Source organism: Coturnix japonica, chromosome 6 (assembly GCF_054131305.1).
Source record: "Coturnix japonica strain WE chromosome 6, WE-NBRP24, whole genome shotgun sequence".
Lineage (NCBI taxonomy): Eukaryota > Metazoa > Chordata > Aves > Galliformes > Phasianidae > Coturnix > Coturnix japonica.
In genome coordinates, this window is record NC_140668.1 from 23,001,967 (window position 1) to 23,020,186 (window position 18,220).

The 18,220-nt window shown below is 50.8% G+C and overlaps 1 protein-coding gene and 1 long non-coding RNA gene across 4 annotated transcripts in view; one reads left to right on the forward strand and one right to left on the reverse strand.

Moving 5' to 3' along the window:
• GNAO1 (G protein subunit alpha o1) overlaps positions 1-5,890 on the reverse strand; it is a 114,941-nt gene extending 109,051 nt beyond the window's left edge. For all 3 annotated transcript variants that reach the window (XM_015873859.3, XM_085551646.1, XM_015873858.3), the window contains exons 1-2: positions 5,544-5,890; positions 5,428-5,470 (exon numbers count right to left, since the gene is read on the reverse strand). In XM_015873859.3, the coding sequence (XP_015729345.2) occupies positions 5,428-5,470; positions 5,544-5,661 (161 nt within the window). In that variant the 5' untranslated portion in view covers positions 5,662-5,890. The remainder of the gene's footprint in view (positions 1-5,427; positions 5,471-5,543) is intronic.
• Positions 5,891-6,186: 296 nt separating this feature from the next.
• LOC107319036 (uncharacterized) lies at positions 6,187-8,575 on the forward strand. The gene is made up of 3 exons (XR_004308649.2): positions 6,187-6,305; positions 8,065-8,197; positions 8,345-8,575. It is a non-coding gene; the product is annotated as an uncharacterized LOC107319036 (long non-coding RNA).
• Positions 8,576-18,220: the final 9,645 nt, after the last annotated feature.

Sequence of the window (18,220 nt, forward strand, 5' to 3'; positions counted from 1 at the left end):
AAATAATAATAATAATGTGATTTTTTTTTAAAAAGGAAAAGGAATCAGGCTGTAAAAACAACTCAGCAATTGAGATTTATTAGGTTTCCTTATCTTCTTTTGGACTGTTTTTTATTGTGCCCAATCAATAGGCTAAACTAAGGACAGAAGATATGGAAGTTTTCTTTCAAAAACAAAGCAGAGAGAAATGCAAAGGATCCCTGAAACAGAATCACTCGGTCACTATGTGAGTCCAGGTCTCACAGAAGCAATTTTAGGCTCTACAGAAAATCCCCTGATCTCTTCCCTTGCACCAGGTTTTCTGGTGGCAGACCCACCAGCTTAAGCAGTCGGTGAGGACTTCTTGTCTTGCAAACCCAGGAGAAACCTGGGGAGTTTAACGCTCCCTGGGGTAGGATGTGATTCTGCAACACGGCTGAAGAAAACCAGCTCTCACATGGGCAACTCCTGATGATTCCATAAGGCTTCATTCACTGCCTGGCTCTTACTCTCCAGGTGACCGCAGCCTGCTCTTGACTTGACTAATGTGAATCTTTTCTTCATTTCACACTTTCTCTTGACCAGGTCAAGCAGAATAGCCAACAAAGCACCTCTACCTTCATCAATTTGTCTCTTTTCCGCTCCTCTCCTCCCCCATTTTGTTGATGTTCCCCAGGAAATCACACTAGAGAACCCTTGTTAGATGTGGCCCAAGGAGGCTGTGGATGCCCCATCCCTGCAGGCATTCAAGGCCAGGCTGGATGTGGCTCTGGGCAGCCTGGGCTGCTGGTTGGAGACCCTGCACATAGCAGGAGAGTTCAAACTCAATGATCACTATGGTCCTTTTCAACCCAGGCCATTGTGTGGTTCTATGAGTCTATGATGTGAAGCTGCATGCCAGACTGCATGGAAGAGAATGAACTGAGGAGAAGAAGCACCACCATTTTCCAATTGCCATGACACAACCTAATATTTCTTACAACTTCTGGGTTAGCCAAGCCAAACATAAAAGAAGACATCCCCCGTTACATTTGTGCAGATTTGTCTCTTTCTTCAGAGTTCATTAAAAGAACGGCTTTCATCTTGTTAGCTTGCTAAAACATTTCCAACAGGACTAGATGTGTCATGTCAGAATATGACAGGCAAATTTCTTTTCAGGCTTTGAAAGTAGGTTGAAAGAGGAGAAGCTATGCAGCTCACTGTTGTCACTGAGAGATATTTTTACTGCTATGAGTTTCTTATACAAGAAACAAATTAAGAACTGTCAAGGAGAAATAAAAAACCCAAACTTAAAATGTATTCTGTCTTGCCTGCTAATATAGTTACTGCCTTTCTCTGAAATTTCTCAGCCTAATAATAAGAGCCTAAAGTACAAGGAAATGAACTATGATTGCTGGCCGTTTGGCGTATAAGCACCATAATCCGAAAGGAAGGGGGAAAAGTGCCGAAAACACAATTAATCCTTTGCAACTACAGGCCAAAGCAACCTCACTTTCCTCTGACCCAGCCCTTATTTCTGCACAGTTCAGAGGGTGCTGCACCATTATAGGGCATGGGAAGTGGCACCAACAGCACCCAGGGATGATAAAAGCATCTGGGAAGGGGCTGAAGGCACAAATTCGCTGAGGGTTGAGCCACAGACACACAGCAAAGAGCAAGGCCCCAAGTGGGTGTTCACAGCACATCGTTGGGTTTTGATGGCATTTACCATCAGATTGCTGAGACGGGCTGTAAACCAGTGGGTGGGGACTGTTTCTCACTCCGAAGAAGTTCATTAGATTACCAGTAATTCAGTTACATGGAGAGCAAGTAGAGCCTGGAGCTGTTTTGAGGGGCTCTTTGATAAAGGTCAAAACAATATATCAGCAGGCTATTGGGACTGATGGCTGTTGGGAAGAAGATAGCAGATAAAGACATTGTACCCTCGTCTGATTTTTCTCCTGATTACATACTCCCATCCTTGGTGCAACTTAAATGCAAACAAAAAGAAAGGAATTGCAAAGATGCCCATGAGTGGGGTACTGCCAGCACTGCTGGGGAAATGAGATGTGACCATTGAGGATTATGTCGGGGGCTGGAAGCAAGAGACAAAAATATACATATACCCCCAAAACCCAGGAGTTTTGCTGTAGACACGTGAAGCTCTGCATCCTCCTGAGTGCTGCAGCCACCACTAACTGGTCGTTTGGGAAGGAGGAACACTGCCCTGGCTCACCAACCAGCTGGCGTAAGCAAGTGGCCGGACCTTGGTTCTGAAGCCATGCCAGCCAACTCAGCCGCTGTGCATTAGCATTTAAACGCTGAATTCCCCGGTGTTCAGGGAATAGTTCCTCCCTGCTCACCACTGGAACACTGCATTCATCTGAGTATTCTGCTGAATGGTAACAGGCTGAGATGCTGGTGTTGTCCTGGGCTGGGGCTGACTGATGAACTAGCACATTCACCGGAGTTGTAATTCCCTGCAGAGTCCCATACACTAATAACAAGTCTCACCTCAAAGCTACCACCCAGATAATCCAGAAAATGAAATCATATATTCCAAATCCTGCCTGTCCTCAATGTTTATTTCAAGATACAAGATCTTTAAAAATGTTGACAATCATTGCAGTCCTACATCAAAGCAAGCTTGCAGAGATCGGGTGATGGGAGAGGAAGGCAAATTTCCCTTGAATCACTCACCCTCTGACTGGGATCTTCAAAGGAGCCCCAGATTTGCCAGGTAAAAGCTGCTCCCCACCCACTGAAAGGCACCTCCAAGCGCTGATCAGCCCCAAATCCCAGGCTCCCTAAACTCTCCAGGTGCTGCAGTTTCTACCTGCCAGCTCTTCCCCCTACCCAGTATCTCTAGCACTAACCAGCAGCACACCGCCTCTTCTCAGCTCTCTGTGAACAACGCTTGCTCTCCCCTCCTTTGTCTTAGCACATTCCTGTGCTCCTTCATGAGGCGACAGCCAAGTGTGAACCTGCTGTAGCCATTCACGGGGATGAGATTTATTATCTGGAGGCGCACCAATAACACAGCACTACAAAAAATAAAGCAGCGGTCTCTTTCATCAAAATCTAATGAACGCGCAATTTCATCTTTATTAAGAATTCATTAGGTTCTCAGCAAGCCCCGTGTAATGGAGCTTGACCAGGTGAAATGCTAATGCCTGCATTATATTTAAATTCATTTTCAGAAGCATTGGTTTCCCCTGCGGTGCCGGCTCCCCCCGGCTGCTGCCGCGTCCCCACCCAGCCCCACTGCTCGCCCGGAGCTCCCAGCATGGCAGCCAGCTCCGCATCCTCAGGCACAAGGCTGCAGGCTGCCGTGTGCCACATTAGGGCTGCTCCCTTCAACATATAGACCTACAACAGGGTGTTTTTCAGCCCTCACTCTACTAATATAGCCCAGCCAGCCGGCTTTTATCTGGAACCAGTTCGTTTAAACAACAAGAGCTCTGGTCCCCGCGGCACAGGAGCCCGTGCGTGGTTGTGTAAGGCACCATGGCCACAGCTGCCCCTTCACCCACAGCGCTGTCGCTGTTCCAGTGGCAGCCACAGCCTCTCCTTCCACCAAAGCATCGCCCGCCATTCCAGCACGCTCCTGCAGAAGCCATTCCTAGAGATTAAATAATTTAGTGGTGTTCATCTGCAGCAGTTCCTCTCCCGATCCACCTTTCACATACAAACAAGTGCAAACCAAACCGATCCTCCCGGCCCCACATCCCCAAATGCCCTTTGACGGGGCCTCGGAGCCTTTGCACACCGATAGCAGCGGGAGAGGCGGATGGAACGGCACCGAGGGCGAGGCTGCTCGCTCCCACAGCCCTGCAGCTCTATGGGAAGAACGCTGCCTCGGGCGGGGACGGTGGTTCGGTCCTCTGGGACCCCCCCGCTACAGGAGATGTGCTGTTCCCCGTACAATCACGGCACCGCGCCGGGCTGCGGGCCCGCGGCGAGCCCACGCCCGAGGGTTGGCGAGCGGCGCCCGAGCCCCTTCGGCTATTTCCGAGCCTGCTCGGCTCCCCCCCGACCGCCCCCGAGCGCTCTCCGAAGGCAGCCGAGCGCCGAGGGAGGAGACGAGCGCTGCGCTCCCCGCGGTTCGAGTCCCCGCTGGGCGCTGTCCACCACGAGAACCGCCTGAAAGCCGCGCCACGCCGCGCCCGAGGGACAGCGCGGAGGGACTGCGGATGGCTACGGGCACACCGGGCACATCGGGCACACCGGGCACACCGGGCACATCGGGCACACCGGGCACATCGGGCACACCGGGCACACCGCCCGCCCCACGGCCCCTCCCAGACACCGGCTCCTTCCCTATCGGGAAACAAGAACCGCTCCGTGCCTCTACCACCGTGACACCCAGCCCCAATGCACAGCTATGGCGCCTGCTCGTTCCAGTGGGAGGCTGCGGCTGGATGGGCTTTAATTAAAGGGAAGAAAAGGGAATGGAGTAATTCTGCACCTCCACACCTCCGTTGGTTCCCTGCACCTTCACTGGCTTCCCCGCACCTCCATTAGCTCCCTGTGCCTCTGCTGGCTCTCTCATGCCTCCGTTGGATCCCCATGCCTCCATTGAGCTCCCCACACCCCCGTTGACTCTCCCACTCTTCTGTACACTCTCCCACACCTCTATATGATGTCCTACATCTCTATAGGTTCTCTCACATCTCCAATGGCTCTTCCATACTTCTGTTGTCTCTCTCACACCACCACTGACTCTCCCACATCTCTATATGCTCTCCCAGATCTCTAAAGGCCCTCCCACACCTCTGTTGGCTCTCCCACATCTCTACAAGGCTCTCCCAAATCTCTGTAGGCTCTCCTACATCTCTGTTGACTCTCCTACATCTCTGTTGACTCTCCCACACCTCTGTTGGCTCTCCCACACCTCTACAGGCTCTCCCACCCCTCATTATGCTCTCCCACAGCCCCGCTGGCTCTCCCCCTGGAAGCACCGCCTGGCCACGTGCTGGGATCACTGTGTGCTGGGGGCACGGTGTGGGGCAGCCATGTCAGCCCACTCCCATTGGGGCCCGGCACAGCTGTCAGGGAGGTGCTGCATGAAGGCAGGGCTGATTTTTCAGGGCGCGTTGGGTCGCGTGTTTTTCCTTTCCCCTTTTTAATAACCCGTTTTCAACATAATTGGCGACCGGCGGCCAAGTTCGCCTCTCATTAATTAAAAGGCTCAAATCTCGGGTAAAAGGGGCTTTGGGTGGCAGCGAGCCTCGCTTTAAATCCGCATTACGGGCGGATTTCGTGCTTTTTTCCCCCTCCCTCCTCCTCCTCCTCCCGAGCGCCGGTCCCGGCCGCAGCCGCCCACCGCCCGCCCCGCCGCCCTCATCCCGGCGTTCAGCACCACGGGGCCCCGAACAGCAGCGGCCGCCGCCTCCCGCCCGGCGCTGCCCTCGGGTACAACATGGCGCCCGCGGCCCTCCGCGCCGCCCCGCGCCCCGCGGCACTCACTTCATCTGCTTCACGATGGTGCTCTTCCCCGACTCGCCGGCCCCTGCGGGACAGAGAGAGACAAGCGGTGAGCGCGGGGCGCGGCGGCGCGGGGCGCGGAGCGGAGCGGGGCTCACCGAGCAGCAGCAGCTTCACGTCTTTGGCCGCGCTGATGCCGTCCTCCTTCAGGTTCTTCTCGATGGCCTTGCTGCGCTCCAGGGCGGCCCGCTCCTCGGCGCTCAGGGTACATCCCATGGCGAGAACGGATTGAATGGAATTAAAAAGAAAAAAAAAAGAAAAGAAAAAGAAAAAAAAAAAGGGAGGGGATAAAAAAAAAAGCGCAGCCCCCGCCGCCGCCGGGCGCACCGAGCTGCGGGCAGCGCAACGCCGACAGCCGCGGGGATTAACAAAGGCCTGCGGGCTCCGCAGCGGCGGGGCCGGCGGCTCCGTGCCCGAGCGCTCAGCGCATCCACGGGCTGCGGGCAGCGCGGGCGGCCGCGGGCGGGGCGGGGCGGAGCTGAAGGAGGAGGAGGAGCGAAGGGGGAGGAGGAACGTGACGAACGGGGCGGGGCCGCTCCGGGCTGCGCGCCTGGCGGGGCGCGGGGATGCGGCGGCGGTGCGGGATGTGCGGGATGTGCCGGGGGAGGGGGACGCGCTCCGCAGGCCTCGCCCGCTGCCGTGACGCGCGAGTACCGCGCATGCTCCCAGCACAGCGCATGAGGGAACGGGCTGGGTCAGATGGAGAGGAGCTCGGCATGGAGCTCGGCATGGAGCTCGGCATGGAGCTCGGCATGGAGCTCGGCATGGAGCTCGGCATGGAGCTCATGGCTCTGCGACCCCTGACAGCAGGTTGGGGGGGGGCTCGGCCTCTGCTCCAGATAACAGCGGCGGGGTGAGAGGTAGTGACCTCGAGCTGCACCGCGGATGGTCAGGTTGGGGACTGGGAACTATTCCTTCTTTAAGAGTGAGGCGGTGGCACAGCTGCGCAGGGAAGGGGGGAGTCACCATCCATGGAGCTGTCAGAGCCGTGCCATGTGGTCCTGGTGGGGTGAGCTGGGGTTGGACCCAGGGAAGGGAGAGCTCTGATTGATTCTATGAAACCAAGGCCTGTATTCTGGGAGCAGGCTGCCCTCTGCCACGAGCAGCCAGGCCGAGGAGCTCACTGAAGGAACAGAGCTGCTGCCACAGCCCTCTCCACCTCCCTGCAAACAGAACCAGAAGGATGCTGTGGGGCCGCTGCCCGCTGTGACTATCCATAATGAAACACCCGGCCCAGGTGGGGCTGGGCACAGGCTGACATTATATGACCTCCTTCCCATAAAGCACCGTTTCCATTTTCCTTCTACACCTCTGAAACAAAGGGGAGAAGCGTGGCATGTGGTTAACAGTGTATAGCAGAGATGTGAGGCAGAGCAGACAAAGGGAAGTAAAAGGGAGCTCATAAATAATGTTAGCGTACTCAAGGGCCAGCGGTATTTACCGAACATTTGTGAGCTAATAGGTACTGAATATCTGAATTTGGGGTAATTTATTTCTGGGAGCCCAGGGGAAAAGGGTATACCTGCATGGGAAAGCAAACCTACTGCCTGTATTCAGCAGGGAGCGGGTGGGGGTGGGGGTGGCTGCGGAGCAATTCCTGCTCTTTCATACTTGAGCAGATCTCCTGTGTAAAATCAATAGGATCAGAATTTCAATCAGTAGGTTTCATTTCAATGGTACCAGCCAGAGGGCATTATGAAAAGTGCAGAATAGGAAAACCACAATCCAGAAATCCAGAGGCGGTGTCCTCTTGAGATGGCTGCATCTACTGCCCATCTCCCCAGCAGCTTGCCAGCCTTGGAGTCCTGTTGGGATCCTTTCCAAGGATTTTTCTAAGAGAATTGGTCTTTTGTATAAGCCTCTGGATACTTGTTAACAGGCAAATTTGTATGAGCGCTGCTCTGAAAGCAGAGCCTCCTCTCCTATGATGTTGCCCCACAATGTCAGAGGCGGATGTTGGTGGTATGGCAGCAGAGGCTGAGCCTTCCTGCCAATATTCCATTACATTTTGCTGCTGTGTGACAGCAGCAGAGGGGCAGCCTGACAGAATGGCATCTGACATGGCAGTGCATACAATGCAAAGGTGTAGAACTGATCACAGAATGGTTAAGGTTGGAACAAACCACTAAGATCCTCAAGTCCACCCCCACCGTGCCCACTGCCTACAGCCCTCCGTGCTACATCCCCATGGCTCTGGGACACCTCCAGGGACAGTGACCTCCCCACCTCCTTGGGCAGCTGTGCCAATGCATCACTGCTTTTCTGGTGAAGAGTTTTTTCCTAATATGCAACCTGAACCTCCCCTGGAGCAACGTGAGGCCATTGCCCCTCATCCTATCACCATTCACCCAGGAGAAGACACACACTGGTGCAGATTTTTATGACCACAACTTGCAGACTCCTGTTCATTGCTAGTAAAAATGCATAGCTAATAGTGACTGTGTTAAATAATAATAATAATAATAATGTTCTGTAGCTAAGATTTTGCTCTGTCAAGTGGTGTTGTGCACTTTGTAGCTGCTGTAGTTTCCATGGAAATAAATAGAAGGCATTACTTTCGGAGCAACTTATGTAGCCCAAGCCTCCCGCCATTAAGGAAATTTCTCTTTTCCCTGCCAGGTGCAGATCTGTGCTTGGCACACTGTCCACTGTACCTCCATGAGTACCCACTGATTTCTTTCCTGATGGAGAACTGGGAATAGTTGCGTCACCACCTTGTGCTCTCAAAGAGATTCAGGACAGCAGCTGCGAGGTGGAGTCACTTCTGAGCCGTCCCTGTGCAGCTGCTGGTTGAGCAGTGCTGATGGAAATGCTTCCTTTGACATTTTCCTAGTGGGAATTTTCATCTTTTGACAAATCTCCCTTTTTTTTTTTTTTTTTTTTTTTTTTTTCATGGCAGATGAATTTCAAGAACCTGAAAAGAAGAAAAGCCCCAACCTCCTCCTCCAATCATCACATCACGTACCGCCCTATTTGGCTTTGGAGATAACTGTATACGGCTTTGTTGCTGAAAATGATGCTTCCATTTTTCAGGACCTGATTGAAGTCTTCTTCTAATAAGAAGTGGTTGGTTCCAGTTTTAAAAAGCAATAATAATAATCCAATAAAGATGGGAGCTTTTGTCCTTAAATATCACAGAATCCTTTTTGAAAAAGGTGGGGCTGAGAACCTTCTTGTTTTTCTGGCCAATCCTGCAGTGAAGCTGTTCTACTCCAACTGTATGAAGAGCATGGGGCAACAGGATGGAAACTGGGAAGAGTGCCTGGAGCTGAGGCTCAGGGAGCCCTGATTGCCCCTGTGGAGCATCACAAAGCCCACACCAAATGCACCAAGTGTTCCTGCCATCTCACCATTAGGAAGTTTTCCCTGGATATTCAGCCTAATTTTTCATTCTTTGAATTGATGTCAATTACCCCACAGCTAAACCTAGTTATGCAGTGGAAGACAGGTTTAAAATACTGCATGATCTCACTAAATTGAAGAAATGGACTGAAATCGATACAATAAGAATGCCCATAAAGGTTAAGTGGTTGGTGGAGGAAGGATTAATGAAATGCACACATACTAGGTCAAGTTGCAAATACCATTACTTGGTTCTTACCCACTCCATACTCCACAAATACGTTCTCGTCCTTCAAATTGAATGAGGAGGTGCCTCAGAATCTGACTCATGACTTGGAGAGTTATGAGACCAGTATCAAGGAGCGTTTGGGTCTGATGCATGGAAAATGCAAGAAAAAGGTTTTACTGCTTTTTTTACTTAGTTCTGCAGAGAGCTCCAAGGCCCCACCTGCAGTGCTGCATGGAGCCCTCAGTACAGGAAGGAAATGGAGCTCTTAGAGCGGGTCCAGAGGAGGCCACTAAGATGGTCAGAGGTCTGGAGCAGCTCTCCTATGAGGAAAGGTGGAGGGAACTGGGCTTGTTTAGCCTAGAGAAGAGAAGGCTTATGTGTGATCTTAGGAGGAAGCTTTTCACCCAGAGGGTGGTGACTCACTGGAACAGGTTGACCAAGGAGGCTGTGGATGCCTCCCTGGGCAGCCTGGGCTGCTGGTTGGTGACCCTGCACACAGCAGGGGGTTGGAACTGAATGATCTTTGTGGTCCTTTTCAACTCAGGCCAGTCTGTAATATCATATGATATAGCTTCTCCAAGGGAGGAAGAACAGTGTGAGCTCCTCTCCTTTCCTTGCAGCAACTTTAAACTCTCAGCCTATGAAGGCTTTCCAGCGTCAATGTTTTCCACTTTCTGGTGGTCCAGGGACATGTGGCAGATAAAGAGAAGAGTTTGTAGGCCTAAAAAAATGAGGAAGCAGAAGAGCAGTAATGAACTTTTGCTGCTGATCATTGGAGAGAAAATCAGTGCAGGTTCCCTTGTGGGTCTTCTCATTCTTGGGGACAGGTTTGTGTAGAGATGCATTATTTTCTGTCCTTTTGCCTTGTCTGATTTCTGCCTGTATGGCACTGGATAAGCTATATCTTGGTGGAGATGTGAGAATCTAAATGAAACAGAACTAAATGTGGAGAAGAAACTTACTCCTATCTATTTTCTGCTGTACGGAGCATATGAGAGCATCCCTGGTTCAGCAGGTGCACAAGTAACCTTGAGAAGCCGTGAGACTGCAGCTATGCAGTGCTGTCCTTCAGGCAGGGTGAGATAGTGCCAGAGTGAGGCGGGCTGGTTGACCTTGGCTGGGTCTTAGGGAGGGCAAGGGCCCCATCAGCCCTCTGCCACTCATCTTTCCTCAGTATCAAGGATGAGGATTTCACAGGAATGAAAAAAATCTGCCACAATCCAGGAAATTGGGTTAGAGAGGCAGAGAGTTTCTCTTCTATGCAGAGAAACCCGTCATTGCTTGGTCTCAGTGAAACCAAGTTTAACCTTCTGCACAGTCTTAATGAAGCCAAGTTCAACCTTCTGCATTAAGCATTCAAGTTCAGCCATGCAACTGATTGCCCATGAGTGCCGTTTAATCCAGCTACTGTCATCATGCACAGGATTTGGATAGACAATTTAGGCAGCTCCATTTACAGCACTTCAGGAACATTCCTGTTTTTATATGAATGCTCTCCAGAAATCTTGCAGCTCTCATTCACACAAGTAGTCCTGATGAGGGATCTTATGGAGCAACGCTAATTCTGTCCCTAAAAATATGAGCACATACTTACTTCATAGCTCTCAGCAGTGAACTCTAAGTACAAATATACCATCGGCTAAATGCAGCTCCTACCATTTTTCTCTGCAAAATCCTATTGGTGTTTTTTGTCACGTTGTTCTTCTATTAGAACTGTATGTTACAATATTTGAAATAAGCATCTGCTTTACCAAGTGTTATTCCAGTGTCATGCACTGCTTCCTGATTGTAAGCATTGATGTGATTCACGAAGGCCAGCTTCAGCTGACAGAGGCTATAATCAGCAAACAGAAAGAGACATTTCTCCAGTGGAGAATGAGTAATGGGAATCATCTCTCACCTCTGATTCTGGAGGGAGCCTACAGAGACCAGCTGGCCTTGGCTGGAGTTAACCTTCACGAGCATCCCTCACCGTGCTCCCAGCCAAGGACTTGCTTTGACGAGAAGGCAAAGGGGGGAACAAGTTCTGCACAGGCACAAGCGGTGTTAATCTGAGAAGGTCACACTGGGGGGAAATGGCATCTCAAGTCAGGATGAAGCAGTACCTCAAACAAAGCCTGTGTCTGGAGTATCAGTGCATGTCATTAATACCAAAATATTGGCTGGATGCTAAAATTGATCCAGGTTCAAAAAGTGGTAGGATAAAGGTCCAGGAAAAAACATCCACAAAAGGTTACCAAATACCCAGAATTCCCACAGCTGAAATCTGAAATATGTGCTGAGTTATCCAGTGGACATCTAAATCCGTTGGGTCTCAGCACAGCAGGACAGTGATGTGCCTTCTGGATCCCCACTCAGTCTCTGCCCTCCCCATTAGCCCCGCAGGGAGCTGGATGTCTCTCAGTAACCTTCAGTGGTTACACTGGGCAGAGGAAGTCCAACAAACCCATAGCTCTGTAGGGAAGACTGGAAAGGCCAAGGAAAACCTGAGCCAACCTCAGCTGCCTTAGATTCTTCTTCATGCCATGTTTTGTATTTCCTCTTTCCTCCCTTCCATCTTTCTCCTTCACATTTCTCTATGCTGTTCCCCAGGTTTGGCTCCCGCTGTGGATTCCTTCTCCCATTCAGAGAGCAGACAGGGAAAGCAGTTGGGCTGGAGCTTGCAGCCCATACCATTTCTGTGCAAGGCTGGGACCAAGCTGTGACCCCCAGATAAGAAACCCCACATGAGTTCCTGTTTCAATGTGAGCTCCAATTTCAGCATGGCATGGGGTGCCGCAACCACCAGTGAGCAGGAGCCCTGCTATCAGAGCGTGTCCTTGCTGTATCTGGGAAGCTTTTATCTTCCAAATGCCTCCAGCTTAAATTTTTTTGCACATCCTATGTCTCCTTGCTGAGCAGTTTGCCCCACTGACATCCCTGGGTGGAACAGCACAGGGGCACTGCAGTTTCCTTTCCAGCCAGGGCAGCTCTGTGCACTGCCATCGCTGGCACCAAGGGCCCCATTTTCCCCTGTGGGGAGGGGAGCCAGAGGGGCTGCATTACCCGAGCCTCCCAGTACATTGCTTCTCTTGCAGAACGTTGAGCTTTCAGACCATGCAGGCTGCATCAGGCTTCATCAGCCGACGTCAAACCTTTTTGAAGTTCCAATTGCTTCCTTGCCTGAGATGGAGCTATCATTTTTATTGCTTTGGTTGCTCAGGCAGGGAGAGGGAGAGATGAACAAAGCAGTGCAATCCTCTTGAATTAGGATTGATTTTCGCGAGTTCTTCATGTTGATTTTTTTTCCAAAGCATTTAATTGATTGCGATTTTTTTCCTCCTTCCTCCTTTTCGGTAGCATTTGTCCTCAGCCGTTCGCCAGTGCTGGAAGAGAGAGAGAAAACAGAAAGCCCCGTGTGAGACTGAGATTTGAGGGCATTACGCACCAAAACATTTGTTGCTATTTACTTTTGGAAGTGCTGCTCTGCGGCAGCGGGGCCGCAGCCACCATCTGTTCGGGATTACACTGCCGAGCAAACCTGGCACAGGTGCGAGCATCCTCCTGATGGGCGCTGCTCGGGCATCGGCGGTCCAGGATACAGAGCAAATCTTCTCCTTCCCTCCCCGCCATAAAATGTCTTTGCGATGGATGCTAATTATTAACAAGGCAGTCGCCGCTTTGCAGCTTTGAGCTGCTTGTTATCTTGTCCCCTTACCTCACGGACCAGTAGCTGGGGCAGGCAGCAGCTCTGCAGGGCAGGAGATGGGACTCTGGCTACTACACTCCATCTCTGTGCATCTCAGCCAACACAGAAACACGTTACTGTATGTGCTTCTCACCTACACAGGAACTGTTCACAAGGTTAGCCGAGGGTTTTCTTCCCATGGAAGGACAAGGAGAAGGCCATGTGCTGCTCTTTGCATGAGGGATGTGCTCGGGATTTGGGCACGCAGCACAGCTGCCCCCAGAGCTGGGCCAGCTCCATCCGCACTCCGCATCATTCATCGGTTTATTGCTGATCACCTTATGTAAGCACAGGGGAACATGTGTGAGGCTGTGGGTTTGGCAGGGTTTAACTGTCATAATGCTCCTGAACAGAGAGAAGGAATCATGAATTCGTCCCTTCTCCCTCCCACTGGTTGCACACATGGCTGGGATGAAGCATTTTTCAGCCAGGACTGAGCAGATCAGGTACCCCAAGGAGTGCACAGCACCTGCACATCCCAGGAACTTGGGGCCCATCTCAGGAATTCTGGCCATGCCAGCAGGGTGCTGTGCCACAGCCCAGGAACTGCTTGCTGAGGTTATGAAATCAAGGCTGGGGTTGTGATAGGGAATTAATCTTTTCCAATTGCCCTTTAGCCTGTACACTTCTGACCATCTCGGTATTAATATTTTAAGTGGATTTTATAAGCTTGTTGGAAAAACTGTGCTGAAGGAGGGAGGGAGATTGCTTTTCCCTTGCTGGGACACAATGCTATTTAACCCTTCGTTGTTCCTTCGTTGTCAGGATGTGCTTAATTATTTAATTAATTTTGCAGATTTGGCTGGAAGTTTTTACACATCCAAGACATCACTTGAGCAATTAAGAGGCTGCTTTTATGAGCTCCTGGCTCTGCTCTGTGTTGGATGAAGAGGTGCTGGTTGAACAGAGCATTATTGATGCCAGGGTGTGTGTCATGGGGGAGGAGGGGATGTTCCTGCACAGGACACACTGTCATCTTTCAAACTATGCAGAAGGCTCCAAGTTTCACAGATGGGGAAGGGCTGGAAGCTGAAGATGTTGTGTTGGTGCTTTAGGGGCAGGAGCATCCCCCTTGCAGAGCAACACAGCCCATTGAGCTGCTGGGTGCTTTGGTTTGGGCCAGCATCAGAGCGCCTGGAGTAAACCCAAAGCTCTGATTATTGGTTCTTTGGAAACCAATTCACCCCCACAGATTGACCCCATAAAAGTGTTTTGTGTTTTTTTTTTCTCATCCCTTAGTTGCTTTAGCTTGTCAACTTTTGTTTGATGGGAAATCAATTTCATTGCTTTCACTATTGCTTTTCTAAGGAAGTCTCCTCATTCTACAACTTACTCCATTAATATTTATTGCACTGGCAGGTAGGATCCTGAATTAACATTTCTGTTATTCCACCATCTCCCTTATGCTTTCTCTGTACTTTTGATCAATGTTCAAATGCTTTCATTCCATACATTTATTGCTCTACATTTCTTCTTGCAGACTCTGAGCTGCTGCTGTATTTTGCTTGCAGGTCCCTTAAGCCACATCTCCAAGAGCTGCCTCCGCTTTTCAGATCCCCCATAAAGAAACATCTGCTCTGGACCCCATCACCCACAGCTGTAATCGGTGTTTGAATCAGTGCCAGATTTCAGCCAGGTGTCCATCAGTGATGGGGGCAGATTTCATTTATGACAGTGATGAAGGCATCTCCTTGGGGATGGCTTTGCTTTGTGACATGTTTCTGCCCAAAACAGAAACTGGGCATGGGATGGATTTTGGCATAGATGACTGAAATGGTCTAGTGAGGACAGCGGTCCTTTGGATGGGCAATGGGAACATGGATATGCTCTGGGCATCATTGCTGTGCCTGTGAGACAGTTGTTAATCCACCCTGGGAACAAGTCTTCCTCCTTCATGTAAATCCCTCTGTCAGGCTGGAAAGGGGAGAAATCTGCTGGGTGAATGTGCTGGGAAAGTTCACAGAGCACAGAAATACAGTTCCTGCCCTTTGGAGCCAAACAAGGTCCTGCCTGTGGGCACCAGGACATGGATGCTGTAGCCCCAGCTCTGGACTTGGCGTTTCCCCATTCACACATTGGACTGGGACCCCAGGAGGCACGGTGTCCTGAAGCATCCTGCAGCTTATTGTTTGGTTCCACTTCCTTCCTCCCAATGGGGCCGTAGGGGGTGTGGTGCCCACCTTGGGGGAAGGCATCTTCCTGCACAGGACGGGGGATTGTTGCAAAGTCAGCTGCACAAGGTTGAGGTTGGGCCATTAGGAGTACTCAGTCTGATAGTGATAAAACAAGGGGGAATTATTTTAAACCAAAGGAGGGGAGGTTTAGGGTAGATGTTGGGGGGAAATATTTCACTCAGGCAGCAGTGAGGGTGAAGCACAGGAACAAGTTACCCAGTGAAACTGTGAATAACCCTCCCCTGGAGATGTTCAGGACCCTGGGCAGCCTGATGTGGTGAGGGACAAGCCTGTCTGCTGTTTGAGGTCCCTTCCAACTCAAGCCATTCTGTGATTCTGTGGTTCTGTGTTGGATGCAGTCCTCTGTGCTGGTGGATGGCCCATATTGCACACTCATCCCATGGCTGTGAGCAGGTAATGCAAGTTGGCGTGATCCACTGAGAGAGGAACTGGGAGATTTGTCCTCCCTGAGGGTTCTCTCTGAGCACACAGTGTTACTCCAGCTGTACTTTTCAGTGTTTAATATTGTATTCTTTAATAAAAAGGAAAAACAAAAGCAAAAACACTTTGTCCATCTTGCCTTGGGCTTGTTTTGTTTTCCATTTCCACTCTTTTTCCCTCTCCTTGCACTGCAGCTTTGCCACAGAGCAGCTCAGAGAGCTCCACTGTCTTTTCCAGCCTGGGAGAATGTTCTTTTAGGAAAGTAAAACACAAGACTTTACTGCGCATCCATCCTAGAAACCACACTGTGTGTTGGAAGCATCTTATTGCTGCTGTTTGCAAAGCTATTTGAAATCCTCAACCAGTGGAGCTCCCAGCTGGTAGCACTGGGCATGGCTTACTGTTGGGACTGCGTAGGTCAGGGTAGGGCTGGATTTGTTAATCTCAGAGCTCTTTTACAACCAAGATGATGCTGTGATTGCTGGCCACAAGAAGGCCATGGTCTGGCTCCCAGCTGCAACTGAGTCTGTATTTCTAGATCTAAATTGGCAGGTTTGGTCCAATGCATCCTACCACTGGCTCCCATCTCATCTTTCATTTGCAGGACACAGCCTCACTTCTTTGCTTCACAAAGCATTGGGCATATAACAAGGCTTTATCCAGCATCCCACAAAAACAAGAATGCCCTAAAATTGGTGTTTTTCCCCTAGAATGGGTCGTGTTTTAGTGGAAGAGGAGCTGATTCCCGTGTCTCATGTGGCAGTAGAGCAATGTGAGCTCAGATCTGCAGGCCAGGCAGGACTGCACAGACCCCCCCTTGCAGCACTGCTCAACATTTTCCTTACATTTTTGGTGTTGGAGGCTGTAAATTCTGGGGGAAAGCAGCTCTGATTGGACCACTCAGTCCATCTTTGGGACATGAAGCACACAGTAGGTGCAGCTGCCATCCACCCACCCATCACTCGTACATACATCCACCCATCCATCCCACCACCCTTCTATCCATCTCACCATCCCAGCATCCCCAAATCTATCTCACCATCCATCCATCCACTCATCCATCCATCCCACCATCCCCAAATCCATCCATCCATCCATCCATCCATCCATCCATCCATCCATCCATCCATCCATCCATCCATCCACCCACCCACCCACCTCCTCCATCCGTGCTTAGAGAAGAAGCAGAACGCTGGTGTTCCAACTGCAGCTTAGTTGAATCTGGTAACAAAGATGGAGAGAAGAAAGGCTTTTGGGGAGACAAAAATCTGGGCTGCCATGGTCAGACACCAAAATCAGAGGGGAAAAGTGGGGAGAAAGCAATATTGTTTTGGGGACCTGATTTTCTTACTTATTTTTGGAGCTAACACGTGGATTTGACTCACAGGTTTCGCCATAGGAGACATCCCTTTCATGTCTGTACCTTATCGTTATTCTGACAAGTTCAATTTTATCTGCAGTTTGACATCTTTTATACCTGGCCTTGAAGACGGTAGGAATAAGGGCGAATCCTCTCCCTTGTGCTTGGAGTGCTGCATATGCAGGAAATGTCAGTTGGAAATTAAACTCCCTTTTCTCATATTTCTGCCCTGTATATTGTTACTGCATCTTCTCCTTGTTGTTTTAGTTCTGCTAGGAGTTGTGGCTGCTGCCTTGGGTCTGTGTGGCTTTACTGAGCTGCTGGCTCGTCATTATCATGTCTCTAATTGCCACACTGCCTGGAGGGTCTGTGGCCTTTCCCCCACACAGTTCAGCATAGAGCAAAAATACCCCAGTTGTCTCTTTTGTCCCTAATTCAGACAAACCCCACCACACTCTCTGACACCCCATACGGAGGTGGGTGAGCTTCCCAGCGACACCGCAAGACCTCAGCCTGCTCCCATCACACTGCTGGGTGCCGTGGGCTGGGATTACTCTCCTCCCATGGAGCCCATCACCATATTAACGAGCAGCTCTGCTTGCCGTCTGCCCATCGAGCAGATTACCATTTTTCCAATCTCATTTCTCACAAAAGAGGATTGCTGGCTTCTCCCCTTGCTGCTGGAGGACATGGGCAGGCTGCTGCTGCACAAGTGGGCAATGCCCCCTCAAAAACCTTGTGCATGCAGCAGATCTATGCGAAGCCAGTGAGTGCTCACCCAGAGATTTGTGGGTGGAGAGGGATGGTTTCTGAAGCTCCACAGCACTTCTGCATTTCTCCATCTGAGCAGAACACAGGGGGCTCTGGCCGCCTCTCAGCCCTCATTCCAAGCATGGGGAGCAGCATGCAGCGTGCATTCTGAGCTGCAAACAGAGCCCCATCCACGGGGGAATGAAAAAACTCCATCTCCTGTGAACGGGGCTGTGCAAGGACATGTGCAGGGCGTGGGGCAGCAGTGCTGCCGGCAAAGGGCATTGCAAGGGAGGTAATAAGTGAATGGTGAGACTCAGGTTACCAATGTACAAGCATGGGAAGCAGAGATATATATTGCCTGGATATTAATTGCTTCTAAAATGTCTTCTTTTTTTTTCTTTTATCCGGTGAGTGGTACTTTAGGGAACTGGATACGCGTTGGGAAGGAGAATGTGCTGGGCAGAGGGAGGACAAGCTGCGTGGGACGCAAACAGACAGCACTGAGATCCAGGGCACAGCTGCAAACCCTTGGATTTAGGCAGACATTGGTACCTGTCCGGAGGGGAGGAAAGGTCCCACGGGCTGCTGAGGCAGTGGTGGGAGGTGTCTGTCACCTGCTGAGCTCTCAGCAGACATCCTCAGAGTGGGTATTTCACAGCAGCAGGGCTGCACTGAACGCAGGCGTTGGCGTTGCCTTCCCCACGTGGTTTGGAGTGACGTCTCTCAGCACACGTCACCTAGACTGGATC